We start from the raw sequence: 20,984 nt of genomic DNA on the forward strand, positions 1-20,984 counted from the left end.
CCCAATGTTATAATATTTTAAACAAAGATGATCGTTCTTTAATATTTTAAAAAGTATTTTTTGAAATATTTAGCTGCTAGTAAAATTATTTTGGAAAACTAAATTTTAAAAATAATATATTTTTGAAGAAAAAAAAGGAGAATTTTCTAACGTCCACATCCAGTCTAGAATTTTGATAGAATTAATTTTATAAACCCAAAATTTGATTCACTTAGAATTTGAAAATATTTAAGAGATCAGAATGTCATACAGTATTCTATTACTAAGATTATATATAGTTTATTTATGAGACATTTTGTATAATTAAAAGTAGTAAAAGTAAATGAATATACAACAACGACATACATATACATATATATATATATATATATATATATATATATATATATATATATATATATGCCCACGTATTGAGATATATAATATAATATTTCACCCAGCATTAACAATGAAGCCAATAAATTATAATAACTAATACTTGATTGCTTATAAATACAGATCTAATATCTTAAACTTAAACATGTGAAGGATCTCTGCGAACTGAACATAATTAGTTTAAGGAAATGGGTGAACAACACCCGTTCCGAAAAGGAGAGTGTATAAATACAATGTGATTACGAAAAGCAATCTACCAGTTCTCCACCTAAGCGGAGCCCATAAATGAGAATCGCTAAAGGCCTGCTTTTTATTGGGCTTCTGTTAAACTAACTCCTAAAAGATAGCGGGTTCATTAAGGTTTAGGGTTTTGAGCGGCGTGACGTGTCAATATGAGCTTTAAATACCCATCCCTCATCTCGAAGTATCAGATTGTGAATTCGTCGTTTTTGCATCTTCTGCGCATTTTTCGTTTCTGTTGTGATTCAGCTCATGTGTTCTTGTTCGTCTGGTGTAGCGATGCTTAAACAAACTCGTTGTTTCAATTATTCTTTTGCAGTGTGTGCTGTTGATTCGAAGATTCGTGTATCTTTGCTTTATGATAGTTATTTTCTTCTTATATCGATCAGAAGTCTTAAGGGGTTAGCAGCGGTGATTATAAATAATTCCTCGTACTGAATGCTATTGCCATGGCATGACAGACACGATTACACCCATAGAATATGAGCTCTGCCCCTTTTATGCATTCTTAGTTAAGTATGGTATGTGATATTGCATCTAATTAGTGTCAAAATTTTAAAATCTTCAACTATAAAATATTATTTTATAATAAAAATATAATTATACAATTTTTGGAATATTACAAATTATGAATCTTGTTTTCTCTTTATCATATTTTTCATATGAATGTAACTTGTTTAAATGATTTAATATTTAAATAATAAAAATAAATATTTATATATTACACTTTTTTATGAAAAAAAGTTTATTTCTTAAAGTTATTATCCGTAACACACAAATCTATAAATTATGTAATGAATTATATAAATTGATAATAAAATTTTATGTGTTTTAATTATGTTTTATTATTTTACGACTCTTTTAAAATGATTTATTTTTTATTTTTATAATTATAATACAAATTTATATAATAAATTTAAATTTTTAAAAAATTAATATATTGAATTTTTAAAAAATTAATGTATTGAATTGGATATTTTACATTATTTAAAAGAAGTATCTCAACTTATTATCATTATTAACTCAATTTAAATATAAATAATAAAGCCATGAATATGGTTCATTACACTCAATAATTTAGAATATTTAGTAATACAAAAACAAATAAATAAACATAATACATATATATTTTAAATCTCTCTTTATAATAAAATTAAACAATGCTCATAACATTTTGGGAAAACTTACAAGAAAATTATCCATATACTTCAGGTATAAATAGATTTTAGTGATGTGGGAGGGAAATTTCATACGTACAATACAAAATCATTTGTTTAAAGAAATTAATTTTTTTTTATTAAAAATAATTACAAAATTCAACCTCCAGAACAAAACCTATTAACTCAATTTAAATATAAATAATAAAGCCATGAAAATGGTTCATTACACTCAATAATTTAGAATATTTAGTAATACAAAAACAAATAAATAAACATAATACATATATATTTTAAATCTCTCTTTATAATAAAATTAAATAATGCTCATAACATTTTGGGAAAACTTACAAGAAAAATATCCATATACTTCATGTATAAATAGATGATTTTAGCGATGTGGGAGGGAAATTTCATACGTACAATACAAAATCATTTGTTTAAAGAAATTATAATTTTTTTATTAAAAAATAATTACAAAATTCAACCTACAGAACAAAACCTCGTTGAGATAGTGGGCCACCATGCACACTACAAATTTTGCAGAATGCAAACCCCTTGGGCCCACTGTCCTTCTACAACGGGCTTATACTTACCAAAAGAAATTGAGGGAAACAAGATCCTAATTAATTAGTTGTAAACAAAAGTTAAAAAACTCGCCGTTGCCGGGGATCGAACCCGGGTCACCCGCGTGACAGGCGGGAATACTTACCACTATACTACAACGACTGGATGTTAAAATAAATTACATATATTTTAAATAATTATATATATTGGAAGTTCCCCTCGTTCTGTGTCATAATGTCAAAGCACTGAACAACTTCTCTACTCTTTCTTCTTCTGTTATTGGTCATAAATCCTAAACTGGACTTGTTTATTGATAACCGAAAACAATTGAGAAGACGCTTGGTGTTGGAGACGAAATCCCCTTAAGGTACATTTAATTTCGTTGTGTTCTTCTTCGCTCTCTTTTTTGTGGCTTCACTCGTGTTCAATTTTATGATTATGATTCGGTTGTGGAAGGATAATGCAATCTTTCATGATGTTGTATCGTGCATTCTTTTTTTTCCCGACTTTCTTCTTTTGATGTTTTGGATGCGCTAGTAATACTGTCCTGCATCAATTTCTTTTTTTCTTTTTAGTAAATTGTAACTATTAGTTTGTTTGATTTGTGTTCCTAAGATATGAATTGTTGAGCATGGTGAAGAAACACTCCAACTTAATAGGGAATGTGCATGTGGAATGACACTATATAATATTCAATCATTCACACATCTTAGGTAAGAAAATATTAAAGGGGAATTGGTTCACAAAACTAAAGAGAATAAAATCCTTTTTAATCGAAGTGCTAATTAAAGAAAATGTTAATTTAATACGAAAGATAGTTATTCCTACTTAATTCTTAAGCTCACCAAGGGGAGTGCAGTATAAAATGAAAACATCAAATAAATGTTCAGTGTGCTTACTTTTATACAAGACTAGATCATGGATTTTTTATCATAAAATAGATGTATTTTTCTTGTCAAGAACAGTACACAAGGAGTAGTGAAATTATCACTTCCCAAGTAGGAAAATTTTTAACGAAAAGTTTGAGGATTTTCTAAGAATGGAAAGGTTATCATCTATGCAATATGCTACAAATATGCAAATGGGAAAAACGCACGCGGAAATAACACACATAATCACAACTCAACTGCAGAAAAATAAACGACACAAGATTTAATGTGGTTCAGTCGCCAACTGCAACTTACATCCACACGAGCAACTATTAGGTTTTCATTATATCCTGTTGCACACCAATTACAAGTACAATGATCTCTTTAAATAGAGATTAGAAAAGGGACACAATGATTAAGCTCACCCACTAAACATGGTGCCTAGTCAGCCCAACCCAATTGGTTCTGACTTCATACCCAACAATCTCCCACTTGAAGCCACAAAACAATGTTCACCTGCGCTTCAACTATGTACGTGGTGTCTGGTCAGCCCAACCCAATTGGTTTTGACTTCATACCCAACAATCTCCCACTTGAAGTCACGGAACAATGTTCACCTGCGCTTCAACTGTGTACATGTACTTCTGTAATCTGTCGACGGAACTCAATGTTCCACCTCTAGTTGCCACTAGCCTTCTTAATCATTTTGAAGACTTTGTTAAAACTCCTCTGAGTTTCAACACGTCAGTCACTGACCCGTTCTCTATTCGTACTGGCTCTCACTTACTGGAACTGCCGGATCCTGGAACAACCTGAGAACAAACACTTTCCATATTCAACAAGAAATTTTCTGGAGAAGTTTCAACCGCTGAAATACTGGTTCTCCTAACTCACTGTCGTCTAGGAACCTCAACTGAAGCACAACCCATGCTCCCACTGCCACAAGTACCTCTTACTGGTCTACCTGAACCTTTCCATGCTCGTTCATCCTGAATCTGACATGTGGCTTTGAGTTTCTCTCTTGTAAAGACAACCCTATTCTGCCCACGAGATTTTGTGAACCGAACTTTGTTTATCTTCTGAACTAGGATGGTCACTCCCTCAGACACGGTAATCCGACCATATACAACTAACATCTCTTTCTTCCGTAGGCCATGACAAGATTTCCCTTGACGACCTTCCACTGCTAATTTCCGAACTTCACTTCATGTCCCTGTTCGTCCAACTGCCTAACATAAATCAAATTTTTCCTCAAGCTTGGAACAACTCTGACATCCTTCAAAGTCCATAAACCAACTGGTGTCTTCAACACTATGTCACCCATGCCCGTAACATCAAGAGTTTTGTTGTCCGCTAGTCTTACCTTTCTAAAGTCTCCAATAACTAGATTCTGCAATGCTTCAAAATCCATGACCCAGAAATCCACACTGCTATCCGCGCAACAGACTAAAAAGTCCTCGTCCGCGAAGTCTTCTGCAATGTTGACTTATTTATCATTAGGGCATTGATTCCTGAAATGCCCCACCTCCTTGCAGTTCCAACATGTTACACTTGAGCAATCCCGAGTCTTTGACTGACTCCTTCTTTTGTTCTTGCTCCCACTATCTTTGATATTTCTCTTACCTCTGATGACATATAGCGATTCACTAGATAATTCCCTAAAACTCCTTTTTTGGACATCCTCGCCAAGAATGAGATCACGAATCTTCTCAAAAGTGAATCCATCTGATCCCGTTGAACTAGTAACTGCTGTAACCATTCCGGACCAATTGTCAGGCAAAGACAATAGCAGTAGTAAAGCTTGAACTTCATCATCGAACTTAATGCCCATTGACGTAAGTCTGGCTAAGATCATATATTGATGTGCTCATTAACTGAACTCACAAATCCTCTTCCACAAATCGAAATTTGTACCATCGAATTTTCAATTCAGAACTTCCCGTCTTCTGCCATCTCAAACGACTTGTCGAGATACTCGGTACAACTAATTTCAGATCTTGGCAATCTTTTTTTTTTTAAATCAAGACCACAAAAATTGCACCACCCAAAATCACTCACCAACAGACCTAGTCGCAGTCCCCATTGCACTGGCGCTCCGCACCACCACCGTCGCTGGTCACCGCTGTTGTGAAGCAAATCTAGAAAACCCTAAGCCTTAGGACGCTGTTGCAGCCCCTGCAAAACCCTAGCTTTGGGATGTTGTTGCCGCCTTTGCGAAACCCTAACTTTGGGATGCTACTGCAACCACAATTTTCACATCTCGTCGATTAATTTCTGCTGATCGGATCTCTAGTGTGTAAACGAACCAAGGCTCTTGATACCACTTGATTGATGGGAAAAACGCACGCGGAAACAACACACATAATCACAAATCAACTGCAGAAAATTAAACGACACAAGATTTAACGTGGTTCAGTCGCCAACTGCAACCTATATCCACACGGGCAACTATTAGGTTTTCATTATATCATGTTACACACCAATTACAAGTACAATGATCTCTTTAATAATGATTAAGTCCACCCACTAAACATGGTGCCTAGTCAGCCCAATCCAATTGGTCTTGACTTCATACCCAACATAAATATATAAGATCAGTCTTTGAAACCTGGTAGTGGAGTGTTAATATGAAGGATTCATGTTGTAGGATTATAGCCATAGTTGATTTTTGGAACCCCTGGAATAGCCTATAGCAAAATATTCATTTATATATATATATATAAGTAAATAATATATTGCCACTGAAATTATAAGCTGCTCACTCAGAGAATAAAGCAAAAGTATTTTTTGAAGGCATAAAATAAATTTTCCATTTGGTACATATAAATCCCAGATTTTTAAATAAGTGCCCCTTATTGATTGGTCTAAATAAGAACTATAGAGATGCAGCTTTCCAAAAGTCAATTGGTATCCTTTGTCGAAGCCAAAGAAAAAATGTAAGCACAAAGAAAATAGTAATAATAGTACTTACAAAAGTTGTGCTCCAATAAAAACAAGAAAAAGTGTTAACCACATATTTTTCCAACACTTTATTTTTATATGAATTTCAATTAGGTGTTACTGAAAGCAGGTAGATATTTTTAGTGAGTAGAGACTGATATAAATTTATGCAATAATAAAGAGTCAAATAATGCATTGTTAGTATTTCTCACTATTAGAATCCATGCCTGCATAGAAGTCTTATGGTTACGGACACATGTTAAAAACCTACCTTGGAAATTGGCAATTTCTCTCAAAGTGAATCAACAAGTGATAAATCAATATTCTTGTCAGTCATATTAGATGATAACCGATAGATGATTTTATCTAAGAATAATAGTTGAAAGACTCAAGAAGATACTGAATTTTTAATTAGGGTGGAGGTAGAAGAAGCCTAGAAAAACATGCAAAAGAGTGCAACCTATACAGTTGCAACAAACTAGAAAAAAGAAATAGGTTTTCCCTAAATTCTAGGATTATTGACTAACAAAATAACAAATATCTACATAAAACAGAATAACAAATATCTTTAACAAGCCATACTAGACAATACACATATTGTTTAATACAATCATCTATCGTTCTTGATGACCTTTGTACCAAAAAAGAAAAATGAAAATAAGACCTAAATCCAGAATAAAAACAACAACAAGAAGAAAAGTTAAATTTAGAGAAAACGCAATCAAGCTTTTCACGGGGAAGAGTTTGATACAATATCGACGCGATGAGAAGAAAATCATTACAAGAAGTGAAGATACAATCCTGTAAACACAAAATTTGATAAAAAAAAATGAATAATAATACTATAGAAAAATCCAAGAAGAAGATGGAGGAGGAAGAATCGAGGAAAAACCAGGAGAAATAGTGCAAGAAGAGATCAGACGAAGACTAACATGAAACTTGTCAATCAATATCAAAAAGTACAGAAACATGGAATCAATGTAAGAAATTATGTAAATTAATTTCTATAAAATGACTCACATGACTTAGAGTTTGGGCTTTGAGCCCAAATATGATTTAATAATAATAATAGAATAAAGGGCCCATTGGTTAACGTGAGAAATATATATCTGATGATATACCTAATGAAAAGCTACATTTGATGGAGATTGGGAACTAAAGGATATAGGGTTCTGTCTCTGCAAATAATAGTTGTCTCACTGTTAACCATCACGAAAGTGTGTGACAAGAACGGAATTGCTAAGAGATAGATTGGGACAAAGGAGATAAAGTAATTGCTCAATTAGGATCACTCATGGATCAAGGTAAGTGCCTATTCCTTCTTGATTGTATGATTGTGTGAGAGTCATGATATGATAAGATCTATATGTGCACATTATTGTATGTGTTCAATTTACGTTTATTCATGTTTAAAACTTACATGTGGTATCAGAGCCTCGTTGCTCATTTTTGTGATTCTCCATTAACGCTTACAAAATTAAAGAACCCTAATTTTAAAAATATTCCCAATTTAAGAATCCTAATTTAAAATTAGGGTTTATAGACTAAGATTTCCATTACTCTATAACACATCGGTAATTATCCTAAACCATCCAAAAATCAAAGAACCCTAATTTTAAAATAAGGGTTTATGTGTTAAGGTTTCCATCAACATAACCATAATTTGCACCCAACGCCATTAACGGTGTTAACACCCTGTACCCGAACCCATTATCAGGGTAGCTGCCGGCGCGAAACCGCAAGCCACCGTTGCTCGAGTTTTTCTCCGACGTCGCACGGTGATCATTTGGTGGCGCGGTGGTCGTCTCCCTAAACGGGATCCAACACCTTTGTCCGTGCGACACGTAGTGGTTAACGACTCAACGTGGTTTGGCGGCAGGGTGGTTCATGGATTCTTAAAACGCCGTTGTTGGTTCATTAAGTGATTAGGGTTTTATGATAAATGTGAAAGGGAAAGTGAACTCTTTACGCTAATGCAGAAACCTGTGCTTTTGGTTGCTTGATGCGTTTGGCTCTGCACGTGTGAATTCGTTCCTGCACCTTAGATTAAAGCTTAATTAATTGTGAATTCTTTTATGCACCTATTGAATTCAATTAATAATTTACGTTAATTAATACATGTGCACCTTACGTCATTGACTGCCTTTTGATTGTGAATAATATGGGGTAGCTTTTTGGTCCCAGTTTTTTTTTAATTCACTTTACGTTATCAATTTTATTTTATTTTGATTAATGTTTAATTAAAGTTTTTAATTCAAATTTACTTATGTTATAATGTAATTCAATTTACATTTAAATTAAAGTTTAATTAATTAATTAAAAGTGAGTAACGGAAAATTAATTTTTCTGTTTTATGTATTTTTTTAATGTAATTTAATTTGCATTAAATTAAAGTTTTAATGAAATTTTACTATGTTCATTAAATTAAAGTTTAATTAATTGATTGAAAGTGAGAAATAGAAAATTAATTTTTCCGCTTTATGTATTATTTTTCTTTAAATTATGATTTTGGAATTATTGTATGATAGATTTGTAATCACCAAAGTGATCAAATCTTTATGTTTTATTTAATTCCAAATTATGGATAAATTTTATTTCAATTAAATTATGATTTTGGAATTATTGTATGATAGATTTGTAATCACCAATGTGATCAAATCTTTATGTTTTATTTAATTCTAAATTATGGATAAAAATTTATTTCAATTAATGATATGATTTTTGGAATTATTTGTATGATAGATTTGTAATCACCAAAGTGATCAAATCTTTATGTTTTATTTAATTCTAAATTATGGATGAATTTTATTTCAATTAGTGATATAATTTCTGAAGTTATTTGTATGATAGATTTGTAATCACCAAAGTGATCAAATCTTTAAGTTTTATTTAATTTCAGATTACTGATAAATTTTATTTCAATTACCTATAGAATGGATGCTAAATTATTTATAGATGGGAAAATGGAAACTCATTGTTATAAGACATTTTTGGATCACCCAAAGGTTGATTAGTTGTCCTTATAATTAATGGATATGATTGTTGGTAGTGAGTATGTGTTATTAGTTTTGCTTGTATATCCAAAGATAACAAGTGTTTCTAGTTAATGCATATATCTTGCCAAATAAAGTTAATACTGTTGGGTCTATTAGTGTCTAAGTTCAAGAGGGGAGGGGTGAATTGAGCTTATAAAATTTTCGCAAGAACACACAATTTTCAGTATACCAGAGGCAAAAAGAACAGATTGTTTTTACATGAAACAGATTGATTCTTCAGAGCAGTCTAGCACAATTTGAATTTGTTCAATATAAAATTGTGATCAACAGAGGATTATAACAGAGTCAGATCAGCTGAATATTATGAGGATGAAGGATACAACTATGCTTAGAGATCAAACAAATTTACTCAACACAAGGTTCTAAGGAGAATGATTCTTTCTCAAATTTTAATGAATAGACTGTTTGTTCACTGATCACTTAAACCATCATATACAATTGCCTTGTTTGTGATTAGAAAGCTTTAACAAATCAGGAAGAACAGTTCTTACTTAAACCCAGAATTAACAGATTCAATTTCAAAAGAACAGATTTAGTTCTTGACAGAATTAAGCAAAACCAGAAATGAGTGCAGGGATGAGAAGAAAAGGCACACAAGTTTTTATACTGGTTCACTCATACAGAGTTACGTCCAGTCTCACCTTACCCCAAGGTGGAATCCACTAAAAACAGTACCAATTACTTACAAACACAACAGTTCTTGAATACTACAAGAACAACACAATCAATGCTGAAAAACCCTATTTCAGCACACCTTGCACTCCAAGAAACCCTATCAAGGAGTGACTAACACTTACACCTTTACAAACCAGAATAAAAGAAAGATTACACCTGAAAAGAAGATGCAAGAACTCAAAACCAGTAGTTCAATTTGCTGCAGAACTGCACCAGCACCTTCACCAAGATCAAAGGTTTCCTAGAACAAGCACACTTGAAAATCTCTTTGGAAAACCTTTCAAAAATCTTTTGATCCTTCTTCTCACATGGAAAATGTTTGATCTCTGTCAAAAACGTAATTGCTCAGCACCTTTTCACGTGAGAGAGACTTTTCTTTATATAGAAAACAGTTTCTAACTTCTTTTCAAAAAACAGTTGAAAAGCAGTTATGAAAACAACAGATTCATTTTTGCACTTAACAAATTTATTTTGTGAAAACCGCCAACTCAGCTAACTGAAATAACTAACTAAGCTTTACATGTGGTGCCCTAACAGAATTTTAGAAAAGCCTTTTAACAGAGAAGAAATAAACCGATTCTTTCTCCATAAAACATATTTCTTTTTTGTACTGATTTAAAACTTTTAAGAGCACTTTTAAAAGCTTTTCAAAAACCCTTTAACCACATCATGTGCTTGATCTATACTTGGTTAGGCATCTATGATAGGTCATACAACAAAAGGCAACCTTACACAATTACAAGCCTACTTACAAGATCATCTAAACCTATTACAAACTTCAAAGCAAACTAGCTATTTTTCTACATCAAACACACACAACACTAGGTAGAGAAGAGACTTCATCCATCTTCAACAAATACTAGTAGCATCGTTATGTTTTGTGTATTAATGAATCTCCCAAAGGAGAACATTAGTATACATAGAATGTTTTCTGTATCTGTATTGTATGTTTAGTTTATGACTCGAAGTATTAATGTTAAGCATGTGTGATCAAGTATCTGTTCCTGTAGACTTACATTCGCAAGCTACGTCTATTCCAGTCTTTAATGGTCTAAATTTTTCTGACTGGAGTGAAAATGTCCAATTTCACTTAGGTGTATTGGATCTTGATTTGGCCATTCGAATCGAGAAACCTGCTGCTATTACTGATGATAGTAGAAATGAGGAGAAAGCTCATTATAGGACTTGGGAAAAGTTAAATAGACTTAGCCTGATGTTTATGCGAATGAGCATAGTAAACAATATTAAGTCTGCTCTTCCTAAAACCGAGAATGCAAAAGAATTTATGAAATTTGTGGAAGAGCGCTCCCAAAAAGATGATAAGTCTCTTGTTGAGACATTAATGAGTACATCAACCACCATGAATGCTTATTATGTATGTTTTGAATCAAACTTAACGGAAGTTCCACATAATTCTTGGTGGATTGATTCTGGATGCATAACTCATGTTTCTAACATGATGCAAGGATTCCTTTCAACCCGAACCATAAAGCCAAATGAAAAGTTTGTCTTCATGGGGAATAGAGAGAAGGTTCCAGTGGAAGCAGTCGGGACTTATCGTTTAATCCTCGACACTGGATTTTATTTAGACTTGATGGATACTTTTTATGTACCTAGTATATCTAGGAATTTAGTTTCATTGTCTAAACTTGATGTTGCCGGATACTCTTTTAAATTTGGGAATGGATGTTTCAGTTTATATCAACGTACCTATTTTATTGGATCTGATACTCTTTATGATGGATTATATAGATTGAATCTCGATAATTTATATGCTAAAACTCTTATGACCTCGCATCATAATGTTGGCACTAAACGTAGTTTGGTGAATGAATGTTCTGCTTTCTTGTGGCACAAATGTTTGGGACATATTTCCAAAGAAATGATGGAGAGATTAGTAAAAAATGAAATACTTCCAAGTTTGGATTTTACTGATCTGAATGTATGTGTGGATTGTATTAAAGACAAACAAACAAAACACACAAAGAAGGGAACCACAAGAAGTACTTAACTTCTTGAAATTATACACACTGATATATGTGGACCTTTTGATGTAAGTTCTTTCAATAAAGAAAGGTATTTTATCACCTTTATTGATGATTTTTCACGTTATGGTTATGTCTATTTACTGCATGAAAAATCGCAAGCAGTGAATGCCTTAGAAGTTTATATAAATGAAGTGGAAAGACAATTAGACAGAAAGGTAAAAATTGTCAGGTCAGATAGAGGTGATGAATATTATGGAAAGTATGATGAAAGTGGACAACACCCTGGTCCGTTTGCTAAGTTCCTTGAGAGGCGTGGTATTTGTGGTCAATACACAATGTCAGGTACACCACAACAAAATGGTGTTTCAGAAAGGCGTAATCGAACGTTAATGGATATGGTTAGGAGCATGTTAAGTAAGTCAATTGTACCTATTTCATTGTGGATGTATGCTTTAAAAACTGCCATGTATCTGTTGAACAGTGTTCCTAGTAAGGCAGTTCAAAAGACACCTTTTGAATTGTGGACAGGAAGGAAACCCAGTTTGAGACACCTGCATGTTTGGGGATGTCAGGCAGAAGTTAGAATATACAATCCACAAGAAAAGAAATTGGATGCAAGAACAATCAGTGGATATTTCATTGGTTATCTAGCAAAGCCAAAAGGGTATATGTTTTACTGTCATACTCATAGCACAAGAATTTTTGAATCTGGAAATGCACGGTTCATTGAAAAAGGTGAAACCAGTGGGAGTGATACTTCACAAAATGTGGAGATTAAGGAAGTTAGAGTACAAGTTCCTTTAACTAGTACCTTTACTTTAAGTATTGTTGTTTCTAATGTAGTTGAGTCACTCAACGATGAAGAAGAACAACAAATTAATGATCATGAAGTTAACAATGAACCTGTAGTAGAACAACAAGAAATAGTATTAAGAAGTGCTCAAAGAGAAAGAAAGTCTGCTACTTCGAATGATTATGTGGTTTATCTACAAGAGTCAGAAAATGACTTAGGTATTGATAATGATCTAGTTTCATTTTCAAACGCCATCAATGATGATAATTTTGATAAGTGGTTAGATGCCATGAAAGATGAGCTTAAATCAATGGCACATAATGATGTATGGGACCTTATAGAATTGCCAGAAGGATGCAAGAGAGTCGGGTGTAAATGGGTCTTTAAGACTAAACGTGACTCTCATGGCAATATCGAACGTTACAAGGCCCGACTTGTTGCCAAAGGTTTTACTCAAAATGATGACATTAATTATAAGGAAACATTATCACCTGTTTCTAAGAAAGATTCCTTTAGAATTATCATGGCATTAGTAACTCATTATGATCTTGAGTTGCATCAGATGGATGTCAAAACTGCCTTTCTGAATGGGGATTTAGAAAAGGATGTTTATATGGACCAACCAGTGGGGTTCATTGAAGAAGGAAAGGAACACATGGTGTGTAAACTTAAGAAATCAATATACGGGCTTAAACAGGCTTATAGGCAATGGTATCTTAAGTTCAATGATACTATTGTGTCCTTTGGGTTTAAGGAAAACATCGTTGATCGGTGTATATACCTGAAGGTTAGTGGGAACAAGTTTATATTCTTGATTTTGTATGTTGATTGTATCTTGCTTGCAACTAATGATCTTAGTCTATTAAGTGAGACTAAGAAATTTCTCTCTAATAACTTTGAGATGAAAGATATGGGTGAGGCATATTACGTGATAGGAATTGAAATATTCCGTGACAGATCACAAAGAGTGTTAGGTTTGTCTCATAAAGCATATATTAATAAAATTTTAGAGAGATTCAAAATGGATAAATGTTCGACATCTCCTGTTCCAATACAGAAAGGAGACAAATTTAGTCTCATGCAATGTCCAAAAGATGATTTGGAATGGAAACAGATGGAGAATATACCTTATGCATCTATTGTTGGGACTTTAATGTATGCTCAAACTTGTACACGACCAGATATTAGTTTTGCAGTTGGTATGCTTGGAAGATACCAGAGTAATCCAGGATTGGATCATTGGAAAGCTGCAAAGAAAGTTTTAATATACTTGCAAGGAACGATTGGATATACAAATTCAAATTTTGCTGGTTGTGTGGATACAAGAAAGTCTACCTTTGGTTATGTGTATCTTTTAGCCAGAGGAGCGATTTCATGGAAAAGTGCGAAGCAGACAGTCATTGTTGCATCCACCATGGAGGTTGAATTTGTGGCATGCTTTGAGGCCACAGTTCAGGCTAATTGGTTGCGGAATTTTGTTTCAGAATTTGGAATTGTTGACAGTATTGCCAAGCTGCTGAGAATTTATTGTCATAACTCCGCAACTGTCTTCTTTTCTAAAAATGACAAGTATTCCAAAGGTGCTAAACATATGGAATTGAAATACTTTGCCGTTAAAGAAGAAGTTCAGAAACATAGAGTGTCAATAGAACATATTAGCACTGATCTTATGATTGCTGACCCTTTAACAAAAGGGTTACCGCCCAAAACATTTACTAGTCATGTTGTAAATATGGGCATTATGTCTACTAGTGAATGATGAATGTTGTTATTAATGCTTATTTGACACTCCGAGCTCATTGAATAAATAAAGTTTCTGAAATTTATGTTTTCTACTTTTCTGAAATGACATGTAACCGCCATGACTCTTATTATTTATGTATCCTTGATTTTGATTAATGATAGAACCAATTTATGTAAGGCCTTTTAAATGCGGATTTATGTAATTATTAAATCATGAAAGTATTATAACTCATATGAGTCAAGTGGGAGAATGTAAGAAATTTTGTAAATTAATTTCTATAAAGTGACTCACATGACTTAGAGTTTGGGCTTTGGGCCCAAATATGATTTAATAATAATAATAGAATAAATGGTCCATTGGTTAACGTGAGAAATATATATATGATGATATACCTAATGAAAAGCTACATTTGATGGAGATTGGGAACTAAAGGATATAGGGTTCTGTCTCTGCAAATAATAGTTGTCTCACTGTTAACCATCACGAAAGTGTGTGACAAGAACGGAATTGCTAAAAGATAGATTGGGACAAATGAGATAAAGTAATTGCTCAATTAGGATCACTCATGGATCAAGGCAAGTGTTTTTTCCTTCTTCTTGATTGTATGATTGTGTGAGAGTCATATGATAAGATCTATATGTGCACATTATTGTATGTGTTCAATTTACGTTTATTCATATTTAAACTTACAATCAAAGCAAAGAAAAAAAGACTCTTTCTTCCTACACCTCCATACCTTCTTGTGCCACCCCCATACTAAATATGAAAATACCATTTTATCCTTTTTTTTTCCCACCCCTTAGATTTGAAATAATAAGCCTATAGAATATGTAATCCAAAAACCGGATATATTCCGGATTACATAATCCGGAAGTCAATTTCATATTTAGAAAAAACTTCCAGATTATGTAATCCGGAAGGTAATAACACATCCCAAAAAAAAGCTTTCAAATAAATAATCCGGAAGTTAATCTTATGTATAGAAAAGACTTCTGAATTATGTAATCCAGAAGCTAATCACAAAAGACTTTTGGATTACATAATCCGGAAGCTAATTCTAAATCTAGAAAAAGACTTTCGGATTATGTAATCCGGAATATTGAAAAGGGTATTTTTGGAATACGAAAATTTTATGGGGGTGGCACAAGAAGGTATGAAAGTACAGAAGAAGAAGCAGCCAGAAAAAAAAAGGCAAAAACACAAGTGGGCCAAGAGAGAGGCCCAAAACGGTACAAAAGTTTTCAGAAAAGAAAAAGGGTCTGAAACTCAAAAAACAACAAGAGAAAATAATTTTATCACTTTATATTATATTCTAATAGTTTAGATGTCTCGTCTCTTCTAGTTTTAACATTTTTCGTAATTGTATGTCAATCACAGTGAAAATTACACAAATTACAGACTTAGCAATAGTGTAATCAACGTTATAACATTTTGAACAAAGATTATCCTTCTTTAATATTTTAAAAATAAGTTTTGAAATATTTACTGTTACTAAAAAAAAAAGATATTTTAGAAGAAAAAAGAGAGAATTTGTTAACGTCCATATCCAGTCTAGAATTTTGAGAGAATTAATTTTATAAACCCAAAATTTGATTCAATTAGAATTTGAAACTATTTAAGAGATCAGATTAACCAATTTTGTCATACAGTATGCTATTATATAGTTTATTTATGAGACATTTTATATAATTAAAAGTAGTAAACTTAAATGATTATACAACAACGACCTCTCTATATATATAAATGCACGTGTTAATTGAGATATATAATATAATATTTCACTATGAAGCCAATAAATTATAATAAATAATTCATTTTTTTTACAGCAAATAATAATAATAATAATAATAATAACTAATTCGTGATTGTTTATAAATACAGTTTAATAAAAATACAATATTATATTATGAAACCCTGGATATAACTATAACTACTATATCTAATTTATTAAACTCAAACATATGAAGGATCTCTGCCAACTGGACATAATTAGTGTCATGAGATGGGTAAACAACACCCATTCCGAAAAGGAGTGTGTATAAATAAAATGTGGTTACGAAAAGCAATAATTTAGAAGCCTTCTTTTTATTGGGCTTCTGTTATACAAACTCCTAAAAGCGGGTTCGTTAAGTTAAGGTTTAGGGTTTTGAGCGGCGTGGCGTACCAATATGAGCTTTAAATACTCATCCCTGATCTTGAAATTATCAGATTGTGAATTCGTCGTTTTTGCATCTTCCGTATCTTTCGTTTCTGTTGCGATTCCAGCTCATGAGGTTTTGTTCGTCTGGTGTAGCGATGCTTAAGCAAACTCGTTGTTTCAATTATTCTTTTGCAGTGTGTGCTGTTGATTCGAAGATTCGTTTCTCTTTGCTTTAGGATAGTTATTTTCTTCTTATATCAGAAGTCTTAAGGGGTTAGCAGCGGTGATTATAAATAATTCCTCGTACTGAATGCTATTGCCATGGCATGACAGACACGTTTACACCCATAGAATATGAGCTCTGCCCCTTTTATTCATTCCTCAATTCGTTTTGGTTTTGCTTATGCATTTATTCTTTGTGTTTTCTTATGTGGTGTTTGTTCTATTTGCTTTAGAGGAGTAAGGGTAATGATTTGCAGAGCGTATTTTGATAATAGTACTGCTTTGGTTTTGTCCAACTCCTTATATTGATTGAGCGGTGTTTAAAGCTTTAGCCTTAAACCATTGGGGTTGAGTTACGCACACCGCAATAGTTCAATTGGTCTCAATTTGATTTGATTGGGAATTTGAGTCCTGTTTTGTGTGGTGTATTATTTATTTTTTGGATTATTTCAAATACATTGCATGATTAGTTTAATCTCTATCTGTTTCTATCTTTCTTATATGTTATCCCATATGTGGTTAACTGATTATGAAGTCCTTGTAGTCATATTTTTCTCCATTTAATTTAAATTTGTTTTGGGAAACATGGAACATAATCATTGTATCAGATTATACATATAATATATTTTAGGTTAATCTTTGATGTTTTAGTGAGTCGGATTTTTTTTTTATAATAATTAAATCAAAAGTATTCGTAATGTGTCGATTATTTTTTAAGTTTAAAATCAAAAGCAGAAACTAAATAATATCCTTCCATATTAGTTACTAGAAAATCCAGCATATCATTAAAAATGATGATGCGGGTAATTATTCCTATTTAGTATGGAATTAATTACTTTAAGATTAAGAAAATCAAAATTTAATAATTTAATAATTTGATTGAATTTAGGTAATAGTTTTTGGTCTGGTATTAACATATAACTGATAATGACGATGGCGAAATCATAAATAAAATTGAGTATTTGAGACAAATAAGTTGACAATGATATAAATAAAATTGAATGTAAATAGATCGATGCTTTTTTAATGTAAAAAGTTATTTGTTTTAAACCTTTTCACTACAATTTGAAGAAAAAGTAATTTATTTTAATTTTTTTAATCCAATCTAAACGTCTATGTCATAATTTTTAATATAAAATTGTATTGAATATTTAATTGAATATTTAGTTATTTAAAATTTTAACACGTAACTTTTATAGGGCCCTAACACCAATTATTTATATCTATTAAAATTATTTTCAATGTTTTGGTCGCTCAAAAAGATATCGAATAATTCTAATTCTTAAAGAAGTAAATTTTTAACAGATAATGTTTTTGATGAAATGTAAGTGTTCATCAATGATTATTTCAAAGAATGTTCGTTCACTTGTTTTTTTTAATTAAGTGATAGGTAAGGACAAAAAGATGTGATAATAGAAGTTCCTTTAGTGTTATGAAAACTATGGTAAAATAAAATAAAAGATGAAAATAAATATAAGAGAAAAATACTAAGGAGATGTTTATTCAAAGATGGAATAATATCTTCAATTTTTTAAATTTTTGTAGTAATATACTACAAATTAAGAACAAAGAATGTATAAAAGATGTAAGCAGTTAAAGAAAATTAAGAATTATGGAAAAGATAAAAGAAAATTTATTTGAGATAGGAAATATTTTAATAAATTCTACCTAAAATTAAAAAATATCATCTAAAAAAACTATTAAAGATAAGACATTATTATCTCTAATAAGTTTTTTACTTCAAGTAAAAATTATTCATTTAAATTTAGTGAATAAAATATCTACTGATAAAATAACAGTGAGAGATCTATTTTATACATACTATTTATTAGGATTTTAGTTAGTTTTTTTCGATAATAATTTTTAGGTTGAATAAGTAACTTTCTATAAATACATTCTTACCTAATATGACATGATAACAATGAGTCTATGTTTATTCGCAAATTATATGAGCTATGATCTGGTTGAGAAATTATTGGAATATCATATTTGAAATATAGATTTTTATTTTCAAAATTTTGTAATCAAGAAATTAGGCTTTATGGAACACCTGAATTGATATTAAGTTTAATGAGAGGATATATATTTTGAAATTTGCTTAGAGAACTCCTTCAGTGTTTGTGCCATAAAATTGAGATAACGGGTTATAAATGTGAAAACGGGCTTTTGGGCCCATAAGGCAAATACATTTAATGGGCAAAGACGTAAAGGGGTTTAGGTTAGTGTCCCATTGTTGGGAGCGAAAAAGGGAAACAGAGAAAGGGGTTTTTGTGATTGAATTGGGAATTTAGGGATTGTGTACAGTAGAGTAGAATGAATTTGAAGATGGATTCCGATAGAGCGAAGCTGTTCGTAGGGGGCATTTCTCGTGAAACCACCGAAGATGTTCTCAAATTCCACTTCGCCAAGTACGGCGCCGTTCTGGACTCCACAATCTCCTTAGACCACAGTACCCGATGCCCTAGAGGTTTCGGTTTCGTCACCTTCTCCGACCTCTCCGCTGCTGATCAAGCCCTCCAAGACACGCATGTCATTCTCGGAAGAACGGTTAGTCCTTTTCCGTCTCGACACGCTCGTGTATTCAGATTTCAAGAAACTGAAACCGTCGTGAATTTAATTTCGTTATGTGTTGGTATGTGGTTAATGTGATTTGGCCAGTTCTTTTTTCTTGTCGTGTATAGGTAGAAGTGAAGAAAGCAATTCCCAGGAGTGAACAACAGCAACACCAAAACCAGTTATACAGTAGAGGGGGAGGTAACTATAGTAATAGTTGTGACTGTGGCAGTGACACCAACGTTAGGACTAAAAAGATTTTTGTAGGGGGTTTACCTGCTGGTATTTCTGAGGAGGAGTTTAAGCAATACTTTGAGAGGTTTGGACGGATTACTGATGTTGTGGTGATGCAGGACAGTGTTACTCACCGGCCCAGGGGGTTTGGGTTCATCACGTTTGATTCCGAGGAATCGGTTCAAAGTGTTATGGTGAGGAGTTTTCATGACTTGAATGGTAGACAGGTGGAGGTCAAGAGGGCTGTTCCTAAAGAGGGAAACCATGGGTATGATGGTTTTAGTAAATTGAGAAGTAAGAGTGAAAGAGGAGTTCCTAAAAGTTTTGCTCCTTACAGTCCTAGGAACATGCTTCCGGGTTTTGCTCCTTTGCCGTGGTATAGTAGTGATGGAATATATTCATATGGGTCTAATGCTCAGGGTTGCTGGTACCCTATGGGTGGGTATGGGGGGAACGGATATGCGATTCCGTCTGATGCTTCTAGGAACTTCTGGTACGGGCCAATGATGGCTTGTCCTCAAGCATGTCAGGTGCCTTATGCTAGTGCTGTTCCAAACTTAGCGTATTTTGGAGGTAGGATTGGAATAGTAGGTAGTGGTGTAGGATCTTGGGGGTATGGTGGAATTCTAGGATCTGGAACAAATTTTAAATTTGATCAACCTTTTATTGGCAACGGATTTGTTCCCGGCAATACGACATTATCTTGGTGTAAAGCAGAATGTTGTGGACTCTTCGAGTTTGAAAGGAAGCACTGGTGAAATATCTAGCTGACTTACTAAAAGGTTCCTTTGGCCTTAATTCATGTAGGTAAATACTTACTGACTGCTTCGGGGCTGTGAAAGATGGCATATTTTTTCGCAATATGTTGTAAGAGTTAGTCACTCGACCTTATTACTCTTAATTTGTGAAGATACCTTTTTATGTGTCATAAATATGTAGTTTAGCAACTCATCATGTTTAGTTATGTAGTTGGATTTTTATTAGTAGAGATTTCATGCATCTGTAAAATAATTTCTTGCAAATTCTTTTCTCTTGTTCTCTTTTAATTGTTTTAGACTGTGTGTGCTATTTGGTTTGTTTTTTTTTTTTTTTTTTTTTTCTCTTTTGACTAGCTCATGTCAATTGCTTCATGGGGTCTTGCACCTTCTCCAGTTCTTTTATTGAAATGCATATTTTTTCTTTATTTGCTTGGCTTTTTGGTTGCAGTTTCCTTCATAGATAGCGTTAGTTATTACACCATTCAAGGTATGTGTGTGTGTTTGTATTAGCTGTATGCATAAGGTATGTTTGATAAAAAAGAGTAAAAAAAAGTTGTGCTGCAAAATCTAATGCCCCTTCTTGAATTGGATCGAGTACTTTTTTGAGCCGCATATGACTTCGCTGTCTAGGAGGTTATTGGCTACTTCTGGTTTCCTTTGTTTTGTTGAATTC

At 32.7% G+C, this 20,984-nt stretch overlaps 1 protein-coding gene and 3 non-coding genes across 4 annotated transcripts; 3 read left to right on the top strand and 1 right to left on the bottom strand.

Moving 5' to 3' along the window:
- Nucleotides 1-1,017: 1,017 nt before the first annotated feature.
- Nucleotides 1,018-1,106, top strand: LOC137823252 (small nucleolar RNA snoR8a). The gene has a single exon (XR_011083105.1). It is a non-coding gene; the product is annotated as a small nucleolar RNA snoR8a (small nucleolar RNA).
- Nucleotides 1,107-2,429: 1,323 nt separating this feature from the next.
- TRNAD-GUC (transfer RNA aspartic acid (anticodon GUC)) lies at nucleotides 2,430-2,501 on the bottom strand. The gene has a single exon. It is a non-coding gene; the product is annotated as a tRNA-Asp (tRNA).
- Nucleotides 2,502-16,607: 14,106 nt separating this feature from the next.
- On the top strand, nucleotides 16,608-20,575 carry LOC137820751 (RNA-binding protein 1-like). Its single transcript, XM_068624990.1, has 2 exons — nucleotides 16,608-19,313; nucleotides 19,448-20,575. The coding sequence occupies exons 1-2, from the start codon at nucleotides 19,080-19,082 to the stop codon at nucleotides 20,309-20,311; spliced, it is 1,098 nt and encodes a 365-aa protein (XP_068481091.1). The 5' UTR covers nucleotides 16,608-19,079; the 3' UTR covers nucleotides 20,312-20,575.
- On the top strand, nucleotides 16,819-16,907 carry LOC137823250 (small nucleolar RNA snoR8a). Its single transcript, XR_011083103.1, has one exon. It is a non-coding gene; the product is annotated as a small nucleolar RNA snoR8a (small nucleolar RNA).
- Nucleotides 20,576-20,984: the final 409 nt, after the last annotated feature.

Source organism: Phaseolus vulgaris, chromosome 9 (genome assembly GCF_000499845.2).
Source record: "Phaseolus vulgaris cultivar G19833 chromosome 9, P. vulgaris v2.0, whole genome shotgun sequence".
Classification (NCBI taxonomy): domain Eukaryota; kingdom Viridiplantae; phylum Streptophyta; class Magnoliopsida; order Fabales; family Fabaceae; genus Phaseolus; species Phaseolus vulgaris.